General features: G+C 40.8%; 1 protein-coding gene across 3 annotated transcripts in view; it reads left to right on the top strand.

The window, feature by feature from the left end:
• The window catches only part of LOC133545978 (complexin-2-like), a 239,220-nt gene that overhangs the window by 208,886 nt on the left and 5,973 nt on the right, over nucleotides 1–24,361 (top strand). For all 3 annotated transcript variants that reach the window (XM_061891736.1, XM_061891735.1, XM_061891734.1), the window contains one exon: nucleotides 11,820–11,995. In XM_061891736.1, the coding sequence (XP_061747720.1) occupies nucleotides 11,820–11,995 (176 nt within the window). The remainder of the gene's footprint in view (nucleotides 1–11,819; nucleotides 11,996–24,361) is intronic.

Raw genomic sequence — 24,361 nt, 5'->3', positions numbered from 1 at the left:
CCTTGCTCCTGATGGGTGCTTGTTGGCGCCTTGCATGGCAGCTCCCTCCATCAGTGTGTGAATGTGTGTGTGAATGGGTAAATGTGGAAGTAGTGTCAAAGCGCTTTGAGTACCTTGAAGGTAGAAAAGCGCTATACAAGTACAACCCATTTATCATTTTATCATTTATTAGTGTCTCCTGCAGCTTCACGGTGGCAGAGGGGTTAGTGCGTCTGCCTCACAATACGAAGTTCCTGCAGTCCTGGGTTCAAATCCAGGCTCGGGATCTTTCTGTGTGGAGTTTGCATGTTCTCCCCGTGAATGCGTGGGTTCCCTCCGGGTACTCCGGCTTCCTCCCACTTCCAAAGACATGCACCTGGGGATAGGTTGATTGGCAACACTAAATTGGCCCTAGTGTGTGAATGTGAGTGTGAATGTTGTCTGTCTATCTGTGTTGGCCCTGCGATGAGGTGGCGACTTGTCCAGGGTGTACCCCGCCTTCCGCCCGATTGTAGCTGAGATAGGCGCCAGCGCCCCCCGCGACCCCGAAAGGGAATAAGCGGTAGAAAATGGATGGATGGATGGATAGTGTCTCCTGCCTTGTGTTTTGGACGCACACCTGCCTCCTAATTTCTGTCTCTACTTAAGCCTGCCCTTTTCGTTACTCGCTCTCGGATTCCCGTTTGTATTTGATGCAACAGGTGACGTCGCTATCCCCGCTTGTGGTAAAGACTTTGTGTACTTTTGCATCCACCTGATTGATACTTTTATTAGTAGATTGCACAGTACAGTACATATTCCGTACAATTGACCACTAAATGGTAACACCCCAATAAGTTTTTCAACTTGTCTAAGTCGGGGTCCACCTTATTCTGTTGCTTATCCCTAGCTCACATGCTAGCGCTTTCTGTTCGTTTTGTCTTTAATGCCTTTGTGCAAGTGTTTTCAGTTCCTAGTCTTTTTGTGTAGTTATAATAAATCCTCAGTTCTTACCTTCACGTTCTGTCCATTCCGACTGCCTCCTATTGAGAGAACAAAAAACACACCACGATGCCAGCAAAGCGTCACAATATCGGGTTTATTTCCCTTTTTTATATTCATTTATCGACATTTTCCAGTCCACTGGCATTAAATGACTGCATTTAAATGATTATTAATTAGGTCAGACCTGAGCAAATTAAGGCCCGGGGGCCTTACCGTAAATCTTGAACTGTACAAAGTATTTTAATGCTTGGAATCTGTGCTTTTGCATGATATATTTGTTACTATGGTCATGTAAGTCACAGCAGCTCAGACGAGGCACCAAGCAGTGTGGGCGGGGAGCGTTTCCACAGAGTGTTTCCAGAGGGGTCAGCCTGAAATGCGGGCGTCAGGGACACACGCGGAAGGAGATTTTTACAACCGAGTTCTAAAGCTTAGCGATAAATCAGATATATATCAGATTGTAGGTGGGGTTTTCGTTTTTTCACGTTCATATTTCACTGTATTTTTTGATAATGATGATAGGTTTTATTTGTAAAAGCATTTTACATTGAGTAAACAACCTCAAAGTGCTACAGTGTATTAAAAAAATTAAAATCTAAATAAATAGATAATAAACATAAATTAAAAAAATGAGATAATAGCTAGAACTAGTATACATACCGTATTTCCTTGAATTGCCGCCGGGGCGCTAATCCATTTAAAACCTCTTCTCACTCCGGCGTTTACCAAAGGCATGCGGTTGTTGCGATCCGTGACTCGGATCTTCACATGATGTTTATTTTTCCATCTTTGTTTCAATCTCTTTCTGAACCATTTACTTCCTGTTTAGTCCGTCACCATGGTAGTCATCAGTCCACCTGCTACTCCTGGTCCACACACACCTGTTTGTCTAATCACCCCTCTTATTTAAGCCAGCCTCTTTGTTCATTTCTTTCCGGGTTCATAAGTTTGCTCTCACGCAACCGTACGTCTGGATTTTGACCGTTTGCTTTCACGCAAGTATTTATATTCTCGCTAGCTTCTCACGCTAAGCCACTTTTTTATTCCAGTTTACATACTGATGATTTGTTTGTTCTTTTTGTGCCTACGTGCCATTTTACTTCCTAGTTTTCATACTAGCGGTTTTGGGTTGCCTTTTATTTAGCTCCAGTGTTTTTTTTATTTAGCTCCCTTTGTTATTTAGAATAAATTAATTCATATCTTACCTCGTGCTGTGTTCGAGTCAAATGCATCCACGAAGGGACATTTCCGGCAGCTCTGTGCCAACCAGTCCTTACAGCGGTAAAGGCAAGCATGCGCTATCTATCCATCCATCCATTTTCTACCGCTTATTCCCTTTCGGGGTCGCGGGGGGTGCTGGCGCCTATCTCAGCTACAATCGGGCGGAAGGCGGTGTACACCCTGGACAAGTCGCCACCTCATCGCAGGGCCAACACAGATAGACAGACAACATTCACACTCACATTCACACACTAGGGCCAATTTAGTGTTGCCAATCAACCTATCCCCAGGTGCATGTCTTTGGAAGTGGGAGGAAGCCGGAGTACCCGGAGGGAACCCACGCATTCACGGGGAGAACATGCAAACTCCACACAGAAAGATCCCGAGCCTGGATTTGAACCCAGGACTGCAGGAACTTCGTATTGTGAGGCAGACGCACTAACCCCTCTGCCACCGTGAAGCCCTGCGTTAATTATTTTAAAACCCCTTCTCACTCCGGCGCTTACCAAAGGCATGCGGTAAATTTAGGCCTGCGCTTATAAATATGAGTGTGATGTAAGGATACCATCATGAAAAGCGCCTTTAATAAAAAAAAAAACGTTATTATGGTCTTACCTTTACAAAATGAGACAAAGGAGTGGCATAAAACGTTGCACATGTAAACAAACCACGATGAGTTCAAGGACTGCTGAAATTAGTGGGACAAAACGGCGCTGGCCAAATACTCTCATCAGTGAAGCGAGTGTGGGATTTCTAACAATCACAAAGGCTTGGTTCTACTACAGAAAATGGACAAATGCATCAGCAAATTGTCGAACAGTTTAAGAACAACATTTCTCGAGAAGGTTTTGCAAGGAATTTAGGGATTTCACCATCTACGGTCCATCATTTCATCAGAAGGTTCAGAAAATCTGGAGAAATCACTCCACGTAAGCGGCAAGGCTGGCAACCAACATTGAATGCTCATGACTTTTGATCCCACAGGCGGAACAGCATAAAAACGGACATCAGTGTGTGAAGGATATCACCACATGGGCTCAGCAAAACACTGTCAGTAACTACAGTTTGTCGCTACATCTGTCAGTGGAAGTTAAAACTCTACTGCCAAAACCTGCTCGGTGGCCTTGTGGTTAGAGTGTCCGCCCAGTGGGTGAACAAGGGTATGGGTCAAATACAGAGGTTGATTTCACCATACGCAGTGTGTGTGATAATCATTGGTACTTTAACTTTTAACTTTACTATGCAAAGCTAAAGCCATTTATCAACAACACCCAGACTTTGGACTTTGATGCCTGCAACATTTCCACACATATCTGAAAGAGGTCCATGGAGCCACTAGGGCGGCGCTAAAGAGCCAAATGCAGTTCTCTAACATCATATTGAGTGCAACACCCAAAACCTTTGCAGTACTTAGTGGGTATGCCTGCCTGCTTATGACGGGCGCACTTTTTTTCCTCTGAACATTGACAGAAGTCGTGTCGCCGTCAGCTGCATGCTTGGCAAAATGTAATTGTGTGATCAAAGCGCCCTCACTGGATGTTGTCAGTTGTCGGCCTACAGAGAGTTCATTAACACCGCGGGGGGTCACGTCATCACGACTGTTTATTAATTAGTCGTCACCCCCGCCTGAAAGACGACGGACAAATGCCGTCAACGCTGCCAGTTCCAAACTGCACCCGGGAAGCTCAAGGTCGCCGCCGTCGCATCAATTTCACGGCTCGGCGTGGTGTCCTTGTTCTCGGGCGGGCTGCGAGCGAGACGAGTCCGTGCAGGACCACCTTTCCACTGGACTGGAAACCCCTCAACACACGTGTAGACCTTCTACGAACCCCAAAACCAGTGAAGTTGGCAAATAATCATTAACTTTGAATTTAATGGCAGCCACACATTGCAAAAATATTTCTGGGTGTTGTTGATAAATGTCTTCCGCATTGCATAGTAAAGTTAAAAGTTAAAGTACCAATGATTGTCTCACACACACTGGGTGTGGTGAAAGTAACCTCTGTATTTGACCCATCCCCTTGTTCACCCACTGGGAGGTGAGTGGAGCAGTGAGCAGCAGCGGTGGCCACGCCCCGGTCTAATTTTTGGTGGTTTAACCCCCAATTCCAACCATTGATGCTGAGTGCCGAGCAGGGAGGTAATGGGTCCCGTTTTTATAGTTTTTGGTATGACTCGGCCGGGGTTTGAACTCACGGGGCGGACACTCTAACCACAAGGCCACCGAGCAGGTTTTGGCAGTAGAGTTTTAACTTGCACTTGCGGATGTAGCGACGAACTGTAGTTACTAACAGTGATTTTTCTGAAGTATTCCTGAGCCCATGTGGTGATATCCTTCACACACTGATGTCCGTTTTTGATGCTGTTCCGCCTGAGGGATAAAAAGGTCACGGGCACTCAATGTTGGTTTCCGGCCTTGCCGCTTACGTGCAGTGATTTCTCCAGATTCTCTGAACCTTCTGATGAAATGATGGACCGTAGATGGTGAAATCCCTGAATTCCTTGCAATAGCTTCTTCAGAAATGTTGTTCTTAAACTGTTCGACAATTTGCTCACGCATTTTTTCCTTGTTTGTGAATGACTAAGCATTTTCATGCAAGCTGCTATTACACCCAATCATGGCACCCATCTGTTCCCAATTAGCCTGTTCACCTGTGGGTTGTTCCAAATAAGTGTTTGATGAGAACTCCTCAACTTTCTCAGTCTTTTTTGCCATGTGTGCCAGCTGTTTTGAAACATGTTGCAGGCATCAAAGTCCAAAGTCTGGGTGTTGTTGATAAATGGCTTTCGCTTTGCATAGTAAAGTTAAAAGTTAAAGTACCTATGATTATCACACACACTGCGTATGGTGAAATCAACCTCTGTATTTGACCCATACCCTTGTTCACCCACTGGGCGGACACTCTAACCACAAGGCCACCGAGCAGGTTTTGGCAGTAGAGTTTTAACTTCCACTGACAGATGTAGCGACAAACTGTAGTTACTGACAGTGTTTTTCTGAGCCCATGTGGTGATATCCTTCACACACTGATGTCCGTTTTTATGCTGTTCCGCCTGAGGGATCAAAAGTCATGAGCATTCAATGTTGGTTGCCAGCCTTGCCGCTTACGTGGAGTGATTTCTCCAGATTCTCTGAACCTTCTGATGAAATGATGGACCGTAGATGGTGAAATCCCTGAATTCCTTGCAATAGCTTCTTCAGAAATGTTGTTCTTAAACTGTTCGACAATTTGCTCACGCATTTTTTCCTTGTTTGTGAATGACTAAGCATTTTCATGCAAGCTGCTATTACACCCAATCATGGCACCCATCTGTTCCCAATTAGCCTGTTCACCTGTGGGTTGTTCCAAATAAGTGTTTGATGAGAACTCCTCAACTTTCTCAGTCTTTTTTGCCATGTGTGCCAGCTGTTTTGAAACATGTTGCAGGCATCAAAGTCCAAAGTCTGGGTGTTGTTGATAAATGGCTTTCGCTTTGCATAGTAAAGTTAAAAGTTAAAGTACCTATGATTATCACACACACTGCGTATGGTGAAATCAACCTCTGTATTTGACCCATACCCTTGTTCACCCACTGGGCGGACACTCTAACCACAAGGCCACCGAGCAGGTTTTGGCAGTAGAGTTTTAACTTCCACTGACAGATGTAGCGACAAACTGTAGTTACTGACAGTGTTTTTCTGAGCCCATGTGGTGATATCCTTCACACACTGATGTCCGTTTTTATGCTGTTCCGCCTGAGGGATCAAAAGTCATGAGCATTCAATGTTGGTTGCCAGCCTTGCCGCTTACGTGGAGTGATTTCTCCAGATTCTCTGAACCTTCTGATGAAATGATGGACCGTAGATGGTGAAATCCCTGAATTCCTTGCAATAGCTTCTTCAGAAATGTTGTTCTTAAACTGTTCGACAATTTGCTCACGCATTTTTTCCTTGTTTGTGAATGACTAAGCATTTTCATGCAAGCTGCTATTACACCCAATCATGGCACCCATCTGTTCCCAATTAGCCTGTTCACCTGTGGGTTGTTCCAAATAAGTGTTTGATGAGAACTCCTCAACTTTCTCAGTCTTTTTTGCCATGTGTGCCAGCTGTTTTGAAACATGTTGCAGGCATCAAAGTCCAAAGTCTGGGTGTTGTTGATAAATGGCTTTCGCTTTGCATAGTAAAGTTAAAAGTTAAAGTACCTATGATTATCACACACACTGCGTATGGTGAAATCAACCTCTGTATTTGACCCATACCCTTGTTCACCCACTGGGCGGACACTCTAACCACAAGGCCACCGAGCAGGTTTTGGCAGTAGAGTTTTAACTTCCACTGACAGATGTAGCGACAAACTGTAGTTACTGACAGTGTTTTTCTGAGCCCATGTGGTGATATCCTTCACACACTGATGTCCGTTTTTATGCTGTTCCGCCTGAGGGATCAAAAGTCATGAGCATTCAATGTTGGTTGCCAGCCTTGCCGCTTACGTGCAGTGATTTCTCCAGATTTTCTGAACCTTCTGATGAAATGATGGACTGTAGATGGTGAAATCCCTAAATTCCTTGCAAAACCTTCTCGAGAAATGTTGTTCTTAAACTGTTTGACAATTTGCTGGAGCATTTGTCCTTGTTTGTAAATGACTGAGCGTTTCATGGAAGCTGCTATTATAACCAATCATGGCACCCACCTGTTCCCAATTAGCCTGTTCACCTGTGGGATGTTCCAAATAAGTGTTTGATGAGCATTCCTCAACTTTCTCAGTCTTTTTTGCCACCTGTGCCAGCTTTTTTGAAACACGTTGCAGGCATCAAAGTCCAAATGAGCTAATATTTGCCTGTGTATCGGCTGGGGACATCTCTGCGCTGCTGATCCGCCTTCGCTTGGGATGGTTTCCTGCTGGCTCCGCTGTGAACGGGACTCTCGCTGCTGTGTTGGATCCGCTTTGGACTGGACTCTCACGACTGTGTTGGATCCACTATGGATTGAACTTTCACAGTATCATGTTAGACCCGCTCGACATCCATTGCTTTCCTCCTCTCCAAGGTTCTCATAGTCATCATTGTCACCGACGTCCCACTGGGTGTGAGTTTTCCTTGCCCTTATGTGGGCCTACCGAGGATGTCGTAGTGGTTTGTGTTGTGGTTTTTGCAGCCCTTTGAGACACTAGTGATTTAGGGCTATATAAGTAAACATTGATTGATTGATTGATATTTGCAAAAAATTAAATTTTCCAGTTTGAACATTAAGTATCTTGTCTTTGCAGTCCTTTCAATTGAATATAAGTTGAAAAAGATGTGCAAATCATTGTATTCTGTTTTATTTACCATTTACACAACGTGACAACTTCACTGGTTTTGTGGTTTTTGTTATGAATATTTCTGTCATATTTGTATACATATTAGGGTTGTACAATATATTTAAAAACAATGCCATACTGATTCTGATAAACACCAGTATTTTTATGTTTTGTCACATCGTGACATTGCTGTTAAAATGCCTGACGGGCGGCCCGGTACCGTGCCCTGGCCTGATTGGTACCGGGCCGCAGAAGAATTTATTATTATTATTAATTTTTTTTTAATTAAATCAACATAAAAAAAACACAATATACACTTACAATTAGTGCACCAACCACAAAAACCTCCCTTTTTCATGACAAAGGAAGAAAAGAAAAAAGAAAAAAAAAGGATTCCCCCCCCCCCCGGGCCGCGGGACAAATTATTAAGCGTTCACCGGTCCGCGGGTACAAAAAGGTTAGGGACCACTGTGTTAGGTCATGCAGACGCACAGAGTACTTACAAGCAGAAACAGTGTGGAGATAGACAGGGGAGAATGGACACATTTTCACTTAAAAACAAACAAAGTTGAAGCTAAAAACAAATGAAGTGAATTATATTTATATAGCGCTTTTCTCTAGTGACTCAAAGCGCTTTTACATAGTGAAACCCAATATCTAAGTTAAATTTAAACTAATGTGGGTGGCACTGGGAGCAGGTGGGTAAAGTGTCTTGCCCAAGGACACAATGGCAGTGACTAGAATGGTGGAAGAGGGGATCGAACCTGGAACCCTCAAGTTACTGGCACGGCCACTCTACCGACCGAGGTATACCGCCCCACGAAATAAATGATAAATGGGTTGTACTTGTATAGCGCTTTTCTACCTTCAAGGTACTCAAAGCGCTTTGACACTACTTCCACATTTACCCATTCACACGCACATTCACACACTGATGGAGGGAGCTGCCATGCAAGGCGCCAACCAGCACCCATCAGGAGCAAGGGTGAAGTGTCTTGCTCAGGACACAACGGACGTGACGAGGTTGGTTCTAGGTGGGATTTGAACCAGTGACCCTCGGGTTGCGCACGGCCACTCTCCCACTGCGCTGCTTCCCTATTCCTATAGCTAAACATGAAACCCTCAACTCTCTGTCTTTTTTGCCACTTGTGCCAGCTTTTTTGAAACACGTTGCCGGCATCAAATTCCAAATGAGCTAATATTTGCAAAAAATAACAATGTTTTCCAGTTTGAACGTTAGGTATCTTGTCTTTGCAGTCTATTCAATTGAATATAGGTAAAAAAAAAAAAAAGGACTTCCAAATCATTGTATTCTGTTTTTATTTACCTTTGCAACTTCTCTGGTTTTGGGGTTTTGCAGATTAGTCTCTGAAACTTCCACATGGCACGGGAGCTCAATGGTCTTGAAGTGGGTGCAGGAGGAGGCCAACGATATAAATGATCCTTAGAAGTAGGCTGGGTGGCGGCGCTAAACGAGGTCACGCTCTAATTTGCATAATTGGCGGTGAATCGCCTAATAACGATGGGAGGAGCTGCGTGTCATTGTTTTAATGACGCCGGCTTTACGTAGGTCGCGAAATAAGTCTGTCGAATTAAGGGATGGCACGATAAACGCTATCAATGATGGCATTATCGTTTTAAATGAAAATGATTGAATTAATTCACTCGCTTAAATGCTAACATGAAAACAAGAGACATGAACGTCTTTCCCCATTAAAAAAAAAAATGACACCCCCCTATATGCATATTGTTCTCTGCACAATTAAGATAGTCAATTGTGGGAATTGAGCACTCAAGCAGTGCTCTCTCACAACACAGGAGGGATAGTTTTATACTCAAAAGGGGTTTTTATGTGGCGTTCGGGGACCGCCGAACAGAGTAGGACTGTCACGCCTGTAGATTATGTTTTGTTTTTGTCATGTTTGGTCATGTTATGTTTTGGTTTTTGGACATTCAGGTCTGTTTTGGCACTTCCTGGTTTGTTTTCGTCTCCATGCCAACCCATTGATTTCCACCTGGTCTACTAATCACGCCCCTGTCCTCAGCCCTCACACCTGTTAGTAATCATTATCATCGTCATTATTTAAGCCATTCCATTTCTGTCCTCGCCCTGGCAATTTTACTAATCCTACCTACTGACCTAGTTACGATACCTACCCTACCTTCCGATATCGAAACGACATTTCCATGTATCTACCTTCATGCCTTGCTTTTTTTTTTCTGGACGTGTTTGATTGTGAGGCATTAAAAGCTACAAAATGCAACGGGCCCATCAGACCCACAAACGGCGGTTGAGTAACAACAATATGAATGTTGCACGGAAAACTTCTCTGACAGTTTCTGCATCCCACAGGGATTCATCTTTGGTGTTTCTGCACTTGCGGTTCCCACACAAGGTTGCAACATTGTTTGTCAACACTGCCTGCTCTCTTTTTCTCGCACATTTGAGCCTCTGATGTTCTGTGTACTTACGCTCTGTCCTCCTCCTGTCTAGGTCTACTGTGTGGGAAGGTGTGTGTGGAACAAAAAAACATCAATTTTCACACTTCTATTAGCCCCGAGTCCAGTGGACCCGGACATCTTATATGTAATAGAAATGTATGGAGGGGGGGGTGTGGTGTATCGTCATTAAAGGCCTACTGAAAGCCACTACTACCGACCATGCAGTCTGATAATTTATATATCAATGATGAAATATTAACATCACAACACGTGCCAATACGGCCTTTTTAGTTTACTAAATTGCAATGTTAAATTTCCCGCGAAGTATCCTGCTAAAAACATGCGCGTGACGTCACGGATTGTAGCGGACATGTTCTTCCAGCACCGATCACAGCTAAAAGTAGTCTGCTTTAATCGCATAATTACACAGTATTCCGGACATCTGTGTTGCTGAATCTTTTGCAATTTGTTCAATTAATAATGGAGACGTCAAAGAAGAAAGATGTCGGTGGAAAGCGGTGTATTGCGGCCGGCTGTAGCAACACAAACACAGCCGGTTTTTCTTTGTATACCTTCCCTAAAGATGACGGTGAAGCATTAATATGGAACAGAGCGGTCAAGCGAACATGGTTCTCTACCACATGTCAACCGGCAGGTTTTGGTGAGAAAATTGTGGTATTAAGTCGGCTCTTACCGTAGGCATGAGCTGAGCTTGTGTCGTTCCTCCTGCAGCTGTCAAAGAGACAGCTGCGACTCTCTTGCTTCCTCCGTGGCTTCCCTCAGAGACACTGGCGGTCGCCACACCCCTCCGACTTTCAGGTACGACTATATGCAGATAAGGTATTTTCCAGAATTATCCTAGTAAACGTGTCTAATAACATCTGAATCGCTCCCACTGCCCTTGTCTTTTTTTTCTTCTAGTCCTTCACTCTCACTATCCTCATCCACGAATCTTTCACCCTCGCTCAAATTAATGGGGAAATCGTCGCTTTCTGGGTCCGAATCGCTCTCGCTGCTGGTGGCCATGATTGTAAACAATGTTCAGATGTGAGGAGCTCCACAACCCGTGACGTCACGCGCACATCGTTTGCTACTTCCGGTACAGGCAAGGCTATTTTATCAGCGACCAAAAGTTGCGAACTTTATCGTGGATGTTCTCTACTAAATCCTTTCAGCAAAAATATGGCAATATGGCGAAATGATCAAGTATGACACATAGAATGGACCTGATATCCCCGTTTGAATGAGAACATCTCATTTCAGTAGGCTTTTATGTATTCTGATGTATGAATACACAAAATGAGCCAAAATCAGTGAGTATCAGTTTGAAAAATTAATTCATTGTATCATTTTTCTTTTAATAATAAGTGAAAATGGGTCCCACAGACCTGAACACCACACAAGCCATAATTGGCAGCCCCGTCCGTCTTCTGGTTCCGTCTCCCTGTACTATGTTTGTCTGATCTAGAACGGAATTGAGCTGGGGATTAATAAAGTACGGATCTCTCCATCCAGCTAAAGAGCGCAGAATGGAGATGAGATGGCCAGATCAGCATCACAATTGCTCCAATTGTCTAATTATCAGAGTCCCTTTCAGCCTTTGTGTGCTCGGGTTCTAACCTGAGGACCAAGTGGACACTTTGCATGAGGGGATGGAAATTCCTTTTGAGGCCATCAAGCGAAGGATTTATAATTTATCGCCTAGCTCTGTCGGGGGCGCTTTTGCCTTTGGTTGAAGTGACGGCCGCCTGCGCCCGTGCTTGACTTGGAGGGCGCTTCAAAGAAGCCGCGGGCTTTTTGAACGACCCAAAAGCACGTCGTGGACGTCGACCGCCGACCGTCGTGCGCGACGCCGCTATGTTGAAGTGCCCTTGTTGTGACGCCCTGTTTCGTGTCTCTCCACCACGCCAGGGGCCACCAAAGACATGGGGAAGATGCTCGGCGGGGAGGAGGAGAAGGACCCCGATGCTCAGAAGAAGGAGGAGGAGAGGCAAGAGGCGCTGAGGCAACAGGAGGAGGAGAGGAAGGCCAAGTACGCAAAGATGGAGGCCGAGAGAGAAAACATCCGACAGGGCATCAGGGATAAGGTAAATGGATGGATGGATGGATGGATGGATGGATAGTACTTTATTGATTCCTTCAGGAAAATTGAAATTATCATCAAATATATTATTGGCTATTAAAAACATGCAGCCAATTATATTTATTATATAATCATTATATTAATAAAATATGTAAACACACACATATACAAACCCCGTTTCCTTATGAGTTGGGAAATTGTGTTAGATGTAAATATAAACAGAATACAATGATTTGCAAATCCTTTTCAACCCATATTCAGTTGAATATGCTACAAAGACAACATATTTGATGTTCAAACTCATAAACGTTATTATTTTTGGGTAAATAATAATTCAAATGTATTGGCTGCAACACGTGCCAAAGTAGTTGGGAAAGGGCATGTTCACCGCTGTGTTACATCACCTTTTCTTTTAACAACACTCAATAAACGTTTGGGAACTGAGGAAAATAATTGTTGAAGCTTTGAAAGTGGAATTCTTTCTCATTCTTGTTTTATGTAGAGCTTCAGTCGTTCAACAGTCCGGGGTCTCCGCTGTCCTATTTTACGCTTCATAATGCGCCACACATTTTCAATGGGAGACAGGTCTGGACTGCAGGCGGGCCAGGAAAGTACCCGCACTCTTTTTTTACCAAGCCACGCTGTTGTCACACGTGCTGAATGTGGCTTGGCATTGTCTTGCTGAAATAAGCAGGGGCGTCCATGAAAAAGACGGCGCTTGGATGGCAGCATATGTTGTTCCAAAACCTGTATGTACATTTCAGCATTAATGGTGCCTTCACAGATGTGTAAGTTACCCATGCCTTGGGCACTAATGCACCCCCATACCATCACAGATGCTGGCTTTTGAACTTTGCGTCGATAACAGTCTGGATGTTTTGCTTCCCCTTTGGTCCGAATGGCACAATGTCGAATATTTCCGAAAACAATTTGAAATGTGGACTCGTCAGACCACAAAACACTTTTCCACTTTGCATCAGTCCATCTTAGATGATCTCGGACCCGGAGAAGCTGGCAGCGTTTCTGGATGTTGTTGATAAATGGCTTTGGCTTTGCATAGTCGAGCTTTAACTTGCAGTTACAGATGTAGCGATGAACTGTACTTAGTGACAGTGTTTTTCTGAAGTGTTCCTGAGCCCATGTGGTGATATCCTTTAGAGATTGATGTCGGTTTTTGATACAGTGCCGTCTGAAGGATCAAAGGTCACGGTCATTCAATGTTGGTTTCCGGCCATGCAGCGTACTTGGAGTGATTTTTCCAGATTCTCTGAACCTTTTGATGATATTATGGACCTTAGATGTTGAAATCCCTAAATTTCTTGCAAATGCACTTTGAGAAACGTTTTTCTTAAACTGTTTGACTATTTGCTCACGCAGTTGTGGACAAAGGGGTGTACCTCGCCCCATCCTTTCTTGTGAAAGACTGAGCATTTTTTAGGAAGCTGTTTTTATACCCAATCATGGCACCCACCTGTTCCCAATTAGCCTGCACACCCGTGGGATGTTCCAAATAAGTGTTTGATGAGCATTCCTCAACTTTATCCGTATTTATTGCCACCTTTCCCAACTTCTTTGTCACGTGTTGCTGGCATCAAATTGTAAAGTTAATGTTGATCAGTTTGAACATCAAATATGTTGTCTTTGTAGCATATTCAACTGAATATGGGTTGAAAAGGATTTGCAAATCATTGTATTCTGTTTATATTTACATCTAACACAATTTCCCAACTCATATGGAAACGGGGTTTGTATAAAACGTTGCTACTTGTCAGCCACTGGAGAGAAGAGAGGCAAGTGAGGAAGATGGCTGATTGGTTCTGCTTAAAAGGCTGAGCGAGGCAGATGGCGGCGGAGAGAAGCACAAACATGGAGGCAGAAGGCGATACTGAAAGTCCTTTTTTTGCATGCCGGGGGTGGCGGGTATTTATATACGTCTGCCATTTGGAATATTTGTATATTTGTTCGGCGACTTGCATGTCGATGATATTCCAACACCCGCCCCTTTAAAGCTTCTCTGAGGTGCCGAAACACAGACATGCAATCAACTCTCTCTTCCAGTCGCAGTGTTGCCACTTAATTGCTACACTTTGCTCCACAATTTGTGGGACTTCTTCTGATTAGACATTGTGGAACTAATTAGGTGTTATTATGTTAAAAACTACCAATTATTATCCTCGCTTAAGTGTTTCGGCGGTATTGTTGGCGGTTCGCAGCAGTTCTTTTAGGTATGCACGAATTCTACTTTGTGAGGAGGAAATAGGAGTGTTGGCCTTGTAGTCATTTGGAAATGTTCCACTCATGAACACATTCTGTCAGTGGTTTCCCACTTAGGCCTTCTGTCATGTCCGTCTTCAATGGTTACCTCTCAGAAGTGGTTGGAGTGTCCGCCCTGAGATGGGTAGGTCGTGGGTTCAAACCCCGGCCGAGTCATACCAAAGACTATAAAAATGGGACCCTGCTTGGCACTCAGCATCAAGGGTTGGAATTGGGGGTTAAATCACCAAATATGTAATATGGGTTTTTTTTTTGTTAGGTAAAGTTAATTTGGTTTCATCTGCAAGTGATAACCTGCGATTAATTGTGATTAATCCAAATTTAAAAAGTGTGCGTTCAAGGAAAAAAAATTAGAAGAAAATGTTTTTGTATGATATTCTGACAAAAAAAAAAATTTTGTCCAAATGTATGTATATATTTTTTGTTAGGTTAAGTTTTTCATCTGCAAGTAGTAACCTGTGAATAATCGTGATTAAAACTAATAAAGTGTGCGTTCAAGAAAAAACATTAAAAAAAAAAAATGTTTGTTTACGATATTCTTAAAATAAAATTGCATTTATGTCCAAATACATATATATATATATATATATATATATATATATATATATATGTATATATATATATATATATATATATATATATATATATATATATATATATATATATGTATATATATATATATATATATATATGTATATATATATATATATATATATATATATATATATGTATATATATATATATATATATATATGTATATATATATATATATATATATATATATATATGTATATATATATATATATATATATATATGTATATATATATATATATATATATATATGTATATATATATATATATATATATATATATATATATATATATATATATATGTATATATATATATATATATATATATATATGTTTTTTTGTTAGGTTAAATTAGTTTCATCTGCGAGTGATAACCTGTGATTAATTGTGATTAATCCAACTTTAAAAGTGTGTGTTCAAGTAAAAACATAAAAAAAAAATGTTTGTGTAGGATATTCTGACAAAAAAAATGCATTCATATCCAAATATATATATATATATATATATATATATTGTCCACATATATACATATTTTTTGTTAGGTTAAATTAGTTTCATTTTCGAGTAATAACCTGTGATTAATTGTGATTAATCCAAATTAAAAAGTGTGTTTTCAAGTAAAAACATTTTGAAAAAATGTTTGTGTAGGATATTCTGACAAAAAAAATGCATTCATATCCCCTAAAAAAAAAAAAATATATATATATATATTGTCCACATATATACATATTTTTTGTTAGGTTAAATTAGTTTCATTTTCGAGTAATAACCTGTGATTAATTGTGATTAATCCAAATTAAAAAGTGTGTGTTCAAGTAAAAACATTTTAAAAAATGTTTGTGCATGAAATAAAATTGCATTTATCTCCAAATTGTTTTTTGTAAGTTAAGTTAGTTTCATATGCAAGTAATAACCTGTGATTAATTGTGATTAATCCAAATTAAAAAGTGTGTTTTCAAGTAAAAACATTTTGTAAAAAATGTTTGTGTATGAAATAAAATTGCATTTGTCTCCAAATATTGTTTTTATTTTAAATAAATTTAATCTGCGAGTGATAACTTGTGATTAATCCAAATTAAAAACTGTTTTTTTTTATGTTTGTGTATGATATTGTGACAATAAAATTACATTTATGTCCATATATATATATATATATATGTATATATATAATTTTTTTTAGGTTAAATTAGTTTCATCTGTGAGTGATAATCTGTGATTAATTGTGATTGATCCAAATTAAAAAGTGTGCGTTCAAGTAAAAACGTTTTTTCAAATGTTTGTGTATGAAATAAAATTGCATTTATCTCCAAATATAGTTTTTTTTAAAGTTATGTTAAATTAACTTAATCTGCGAGTGATAACCTGTCATTAAATGGGATTATTCCAAATTAAAAACTTTTTTTTTAAATGTTAGTGTATGACATTCTGACAATAAAATTGCATTTATCTCTACATATATATATATATATATATATATATACATATATATATATATATATATATATATATATATATATATATATATATATATATATATATATACATATAATTTATTATAATTTTTGTTAGGTTAAGTTAAGTTAGTTTCATATCCGAGTAATAACTTGTGATTAATTGTGATTAATCCAAATTAAAAAGTGGGAATAATCTGATTTAGAAAATGAGTTGTTCCACAGCTCTAAACACATTTGTGCTGCTCACTTTTTGTCTCTGGTGCCGTCCATAAAAACAAGCTGCAAATGCATCATGGTTAATTATGCAAATGACCCAATGCCAGGATGAGATAGCAGTCTGAATATTATGCAGCTAAATAGAAGGTGACCAAAAAGGCCTCTGGACGCTGCAAGATGGACAACTCCCTCACGCTTGGGGTCTTATTTGCTCCTAAGTATTCTTATTTGCTGCTAAGTATTCTTATTTGCTACTAAGTATTCTTATTTGCTCCTAAGTATTCTTATTTGCTACTAAGTATTCTTATTTGCTCCTAAGTATTCTTATTTGCTCCTAAGTATTCTTATTTGCTACTAAGTATTCTTATTTGCTCCTAAGTATTCTTATTTGCTACTAAGTATTCTTATTTGCTCCTAAGTATTCTTATTTGCTACTAAGTATTCTTATTTGCTACTAAGTATTCTTATTTGCTCCTAAGTATTCTTATTTGCTACTAAGTATTCTTATTTGCTCCTAAGTATTCTTATTTGCTACTAAGTATTCTCATTTGCTACTAAGTATTCTTATTTGCTCCTAAGTATTCTTATTTGCTACTAAGTATTCTTATTTGCTCCTAAGTATTCTTATTTGCTCCTAAGTATTCTTATTTGCTACTAAGTATTCTTATTTGCTACTAAGTATTCTTATTTGCTCCTAAGTATTCTTATTTGCTCCTAAGTATTCTTATTTGCTGCTAAGTATTCTTATTTGCTCCTAAGTATTCTTATTTGCTCCTAAGTATTCTTATTTGCTCCTAAGTATTCTTATTTGCTACTAAGTATTCTTATTTGCTGCTAAGTATTCTTATTTGCTCCTAAGTATTCTTATTTGCTCCTAAGTATTCTTATTTGCTCCTAAGTATTCTTATTTGCTCCTAAGTATTCTTATTTGCTCCTAAGTATTCTTGTTTGCTACTAAGTATTCTTATTTGCTCCTAAGTATTCTTATTTGCTCCTAAGTATTCTTATTTGCTCCCAAGTATTCTTATTTGCTACTAAGTATTCTTATTTGCTACTAAGTATTCTTATTTGCTCCTAAGTATTCTTATTTGCTCCTAAGTATTCTTATTTGCTACTAAGTATTCTTATTTGCTCCTAAGTATTCTTGTTTGCTACTAAGTATTCTTATTTGCTCCTAAGTATTCTTATTTGCTACTAAGTATTCTTATTTGCTCCTAAGTATTCTTATTTGCTACTAAGTATTCTTATTTGCTGCTAAGTATTCTTATTTGCTCCTAAGTATTCTTATTTGCTCCTAAGTATTCTTATTTGCTCCTAAGTATTCTTATTTGCTCCTAAGTATTCTTATTTGCTACTAAGTATTCTTATTTGCTACTAAGTATTCTTATTTGCTACTAAGTATTCAGTCCTAATCCAATCTTTCACATCTAACAAGCTCAGTGCCAAAAAGCTAATAAAGTAATTTGACGATGCACATATATCGTATCGTAAAAATATTCTAAGCAGTGGTGTCGTCGCGTTAATGTGCTGCGTCGCCGCCGTGTAAAAACAAAGAAAAAGTAATTGGGTGGACGCCACATGGCTCTGATATTGCCTTCCGGGTCCTGATGAATTGCAAGCCAATGGTGGCCGAGAAAGGCTGACAAGTCTTTTCGCCCACAATTATTTTAGTCTAAGTGATCCCGAGACGACCCTACGGCCGCGCTCTGAAAACACACACCCGAGCGCGTCGACGCAGCAAAAAGCGGCGCCGGTCGTCTTCCTTCAGGATATTTATTGGTCCGCAATCCCATTATAAGGGGGGGGGGGGCACGGAGGAGTTCATCTCATTTTCCGCATCTTTGCCTCAAGACGGAGCGTGTTGCTGCTGCTGCCTGTTGGCCAGCCGACGCTCGGCGGCGTGCGCCTCGCTTCTCTTGGCGCCGCCGTTATTAATGCACGCACACGCTGAGCAAAATACTGTTCGGAAGTTAAAAACAGGACAATGTGTCTGTGAACGACTCTTGCCGTCGTCGTGTGGGTTGCGTGGACCACTCAGGAAGGACATTGCTTCGCACAGGTTTAACTCTTTAGATTTCAATCGAGGCTTTTGGCAGCGTCGGTCGGTCGCTCTTTCAACTCCTCCTCCGCTGCTCGCTCCGGTCTGCTTTTCAGCAGCCGTGTCGTCGTCTCTCTTGTGCGGATCTCTGTGGCTCTAGTCTCTCCTGCACTGCTGTGGACACTCCACCTCCTTCTTTCTCGATCTTTCCTCCTTCTCCCCTTTTATACACTATGAGGAGATAGGCAGATTGTGAGCCGGTGTGTGAGCCGTGCACCTGATCTCGATTGCTTGCGGCGTCCCTCTCGCGATGCCCCGCCTCTTCGTTCCGCCGCATTGTCCGCCTCCTGGTCGCCATCTTGAGCAGGGCCAAAGCCTGTCCTACCCCTCCGTCGGCCCATCGGCTCCGCCTCCTCACAGTGTCATCGTTAAGAGATCGGCAGCCGGATATTATCGGCCGATAAATGCTTTAAAATGTGATATCGGAAATTATCGGTTTCAAAATTATCGGTATCAAAATGTCAAATGTATGACTTTTTAAAACGGACGTAGGGAGAAGTACAGAGCGCCAAAGAACCTTAAAGGCACTGCCTGTGCGTGTCGGCCCAATCACATAATATCTACGGCTTTTCACACACACAAGTGAATGCAACGCATACTTGGTCAACAACTATACAGGTCTCACTGAAGGTGGCCGTATAAACAACTTTAACACTGTTACAAATATGCACCGTAACACAACTTAAACACAACAGAACAACTAACCAGACCCCCTTGCAGCACTAACCTTCCCGGCACGCTACATTGTACAGTATAGCTGTCCTGTTTTGTGGTCACGTTCTGTTTGTTTTTGGACTCATTGTGCACTCTTGTTTGTTTTTGTCACCATGACAACGCATTAGTTTTCACCTGTCATGTCACGCTCCTGATTCACTTGGACTCATGCACCTGTTGTCAATCACCACGTCACTATTTAAGCCTGTAGTTGCCAGGCAGTCAGCGGGGCGACGTCACCTTCTACCCACCCTCGATACCCGATTGATTACGCGGTCCATGCCATAGTGCTCATGCCATTGCTCTGTAGTTTTCGACTTCTTCACGCCACAGTAAGTGTTTCATTTTTATGTCCACAGTTTAGTGAGTTTTTTTTAGTTCACGTTTCATGTTCTAAGTTGTTTTTGCCTCCGCCCTGTGTGCGACTTTTGTTTGGTACTTTCTGAGTGATTAATTAAAAGATGTCAGTACCTTCACGCCATGTCCGGTCCAGTCGATTTGCACCACGGGGAACAAACCACATCAAAGTCCACACCTTGACAATAGCAAGCTGCGACTCCCCCGACGTAACAGAAATAAGCCACCCCGACTGACTGGCAAAGGCAGGCTTAAATAATGCCTCTTTTTTTTTTTTTTTTTATTAATTTATTAATCAATCCAACAAAACAATACACAACAACGCCACAACTATGCAATCCAATTCCAAAACCAAACCCAACCCAGCAACATTCAGAATAGCAATAAACAGATTAATTGAGGACACACAAACAATCTAAAAGTAGTGAAACAAAAATGAATATTATCAATATTAGTAACATTTTCAAAATAGCAGTAATTAAAAATCCCTCATTGATATTATCATTTAAAACGTTAATACAAAAAAAAAATTATAATAAATAAAAAACAATTAACAATAGTGTCACAGTGGCTTACACTTGCATCGCATCTCATAAGCTTGACAACACACTGTGTCTAATATTTTACAGAAAGATATAATAAGTCATATTTTGGTTCATTTAATACTTAAAACAAATTTAAATAATGCCTCTGATTAGTGCTCGGGGAACAGGTGAGCGTCCTGAAACACCAATCAGAGTCAGGACAAATGCCCAGAAACCCTTGCAGCACTAACCCTTGCAGCACTAACTTTCCCGGGACGCTAAAATATATACAATAATGCACTTTTTGACTTCAATAATAAATATGGCAGTGCCATGTTGGCATTTTTTTGCATAACTTGAGTTGATTTATTTTGGAAAACCTTGTTACATTGTTTAATGCATCAGAGTCAGGACAAATGCCCAGAAACCCTTGCAGCACTAACTCTCCCGGGACGCTACAATATACACCGCCCCGCAACTCCGCCCACCTCAACCTCCTCATGCTCTCTCAGGGAGAGCATGTCGCAAATTCCGAGCCGTTATGAGGCATGTTAAAAAAAAAGAATGCACTTTTTGACTTCAATAATAAATATGGCAGTGCCATGTTGGCATTTTTTTGCATAACTTGAGTTGATTTATTTTGGAAAACCTTGTTACATTGTTTAATGCATCCAGCGGGGCATCACGACAACATCAGGCATAACAATGTGTTCATTCCACGACTGTACATATCGGTATCGGTAATTAAGAGTTGGACAATATCGGGATATCGGCACAAAAGCAGTTATCGAACATCTCTAGTCATCGTCGTCCAAAAATAATGTTTGCAATATAAGTGACTTTCGTAACATACTTTTCGGTACTTTTCTAAATAAAGGCGACCACAAAAAATGTCATTATTGGCTTTGTTCTAACAACAAATCTTAGGGTACTTTAAACATATGTTTGTTTTTGCAAGTTTGTCCTTAAATAAAATAGTAAACATACTAGACAACTTGTCTTTTAGTAGTAAGTAAACAAACAAAGGCTCCTAATTAGTCTGCTGGTCAAAAGTGGTAAATGTCATGTCTGTGTTTTGTTTTTTGGACACTCGGTTCCTGTTTTGCACTTCCTGGTTTGTTTTGTTACCATGACAACTCATTAGTTTGCACCTGTCCTCATGTCTTGCACCTGTTTTCACTGATTACGTCACTGCTATTTAAGCTGTCTGTTTCTGTTGTTCGTCCTGGCAACATCACCTCCTTCACGCCCTCGATCACCTTGCTATCCATGCCTCTTGTTTCGGTCACAGTGAGTGTTATTGTTTTGGTTATTCATAGTTCTGCCATTGTGCACGTTTTAGTTTATGCCCATAGTTTTGCCTTAGTGCAAGTTTTTGTTTGTTCCCATACCCAAGTTTTGTACCTCCATTGTGAGCGCTTTTTGTTTGTTCCTGTTTTTAGTTATATTGTCAATAAAAGAAGATGTATCTTCATTCACGCCTTGCTCGTGCCAACTTTCCTTTGCCTCGGTGAAAACAATCCACGCCCGAGTCCTAGTCGTGACAGTAAAGGAATGGCTAAATCAGGCTAGAATGAAGGTTTTAAAGTGGCCTTCCCAAAGTCCTGACTTAAAGGGGAACATTATCACAATTTCAAAAGGGTTAAAAACAATAAAAATCAGTTCCCAGTGGCTTGTTGTATTTTTTGAAGTTTTTTTTTTCAAAATTTTACCAGTCCCGGAATATCCCTAAAAAAAAAAGCTTTAAAGTGCCTTATTTTCGCTCTCTCGAAGCCACTGTTCATTTCCCTGTGACGTCACACAGTGCTGCCAATGTAAACAAACAATGGCAAATAGCGCAGCAAGATATAGCGACATTAGCTCGGATTCAGACTCGGATTTCAGCGGCTTAAAGGGGAACATTATCACAATTTCAAAAGGGTTAAAAACAATAAAAATCAGTTCCCAGTGGCTTGTTGTATTTTTTGACATTTTTTTCAAAATTTTACCGGTCCCGGAATATCCCTAAATAAATCTTTAAAATGCCTTATTTTCGCTATCTTCGAAACCACTATCCATTTCCCTGTGACGTCACACAGTGCTGCCAATGTAAACATGGCGGTTACCACAGCAAGATATAGCGAAATTAGCTCGGATTCAGACTCGGATTTCAGCGGCTTAAGCGATTCAACAGATTACGCATGTATTGAAACAGATGGTCGGAGTATGAAGGCAGATAGCGTAAACGAAATTGAAGAAGAAATTGAACCTATTAAGCGAATAGCTATTGACGCTATTCGGCCATAGCGTGGGTGTACCTAATGAAGTGGCCCATAGCATGGCTGCCTTATTAGCATCGCCGGTAAAATGTGCAGACCAAACGATCAGGACTTTCGCATCTTGTGTAAATCCGTCGATTGGTAAGTGTTTGTTTCGCATTAAATGTGAGTATCTAGTTTCAAATGTACATACAGTTAGCGTAAATAGCATGTTAACATCGATTAGCGTAGCATGTTTGCATCGATTAGCTGGCAGTCACGCCGCGACCAAATATGTCTGATTAGCACATAAGTCAACAACATCAACAAAACTCACCTTTGTGACTTTGTTGACTTAATCGTTGCAAATGCATCTGCAGGTTATCCATACATCTCTGTGCCATGTTTGTCTTAGCATCGACGGTCAAATGTGAAGACACTCCGGCACATTCAATGGGGGTCTGGCGGCAGATTTCTTGCCAGTGGTGCAACTTGAATCCCTCCCTGTTAGTGTTGTTACACCCTCCGACAACACACCGACGAGGCATGATGTCTCCAAGGTTCCAAAAAATAGTCGAAAAAACGGAAAATAACAGAGCTGAGACCCGGTGTTTGTAATGTGAAAATGAAAATGGCGGTTGTGTTACCTCGGTGACGTCACGTTCTGACGTCATCGCTAAAAGACCGATAAACAGAAAGGTGTTCAAATTGCCAAAATTCACCCATTTAGAGTTCGGAAGTTGGTTAAAAAAAATACATGATCTTTTTTCTGCAACATCAAGGTATGTATTGACGCTTACATAGGTTTGGTGATAATGTTCCCCTTTAAGCGATTCAACAGATTACGCATGTATTGAAACAGATGGTTGGAGTATGAAAGTATTGAAGAAGAAACTGAAGCTATTGAGCGAATAGCTATTGAGGCTATTCATAGCCATAGCATGGCCGAATAGCTGCGTTAGCATCGCCGGTAAAATGTGCGGACCAAACGAGCAGGACTTTCGCATCTTGTGACACTGGAGCAACTTAAATCCGTCGATTGGTAAGTGTTTTTTTCGCATTAAATGTGGGTGGAAGGAAACGTAATATAGTTGCAAATGTACATACAGCTATAGCCTAAATAGCATGTTAGCATCGATTAGCTGGCAGTCACGCCGCGAACAAAAATGTCTGATTAGCACATAAGTCAACAACATCAACAAAACCCACCTTTGTGATTTCGTTGACTTTATGGTTGCAAATGCATCTGCAGGTTATCCATACATCTCTGTGCCATGTCTGTCTTAGCATCGCCGGTCAAATGTGGAGACACTCTGGTACATTCAATGGGGGTCTGGCGGAAGATTTCTTGCCAGTGGTGCAACTTGAATCCCTCCCTGTTAGTGTTGTTACACCCTCCGACAACACACCGACGAGGCATGATGTCTCCAAGGTTCCAAAAAATAGTCGAAAAAACGGAAAATAAAAGAGCTGAGACCCGGTGTTTGTAATGTGTTGAAAATGAAAATGGCGGGTGTGTTACCTCGGTGACGTCACGTTCTGACGTCATCGCTAAAAGACCGATAAACAGAAAGGCGTTTAATTTGCCAAAATTCACCCATTTAGAGTTCGGAAATCGGTTAAAAAAATACATGGTCTTTTTTCTGCAACATCAAGGTATATATTGACGCTTGCATAGGTTTGGTGATAATGTTCCCTTTAAGCGATTCAACAGATTACGCATGTATTGAAACGGATGGTTGGAGTATGAAAGTATTGAAGAAGAAACTGAAGCTATTGAGCGAATAGCTATTGAGGCTATTCATAGCCATAGCATGGCCGAATAGCTGCGTTAGCATCGCCGGTAAAATGTGCGGACCAGACGATCAGGACTTTCGCATCTTGTGACACTGGAGCAACTTAAA

The sequence above is a fragment of the Nerophis ophidion genome, linkage group LG29 (assembly GCF_033978795.1).
Source record: "Nerophis ophidion isolate RoL-2023_Sa linkage group LG29, RoL_Noph_v1.0, whole genome shotgun sequence".
In the NCBI taxonomy this organism is placed as follows: Eukaryota; Metazoa; Chordata; class Actinopteri; order Syngnathiformes; family Syngnathidae; genus Nerophis; species Nerophis ophidion.
The sequence above is the reverse complement of the archived record's forward strand: the minus strand, read 5'-3'. Positions and strand labels throughout refer to the sequence as shown.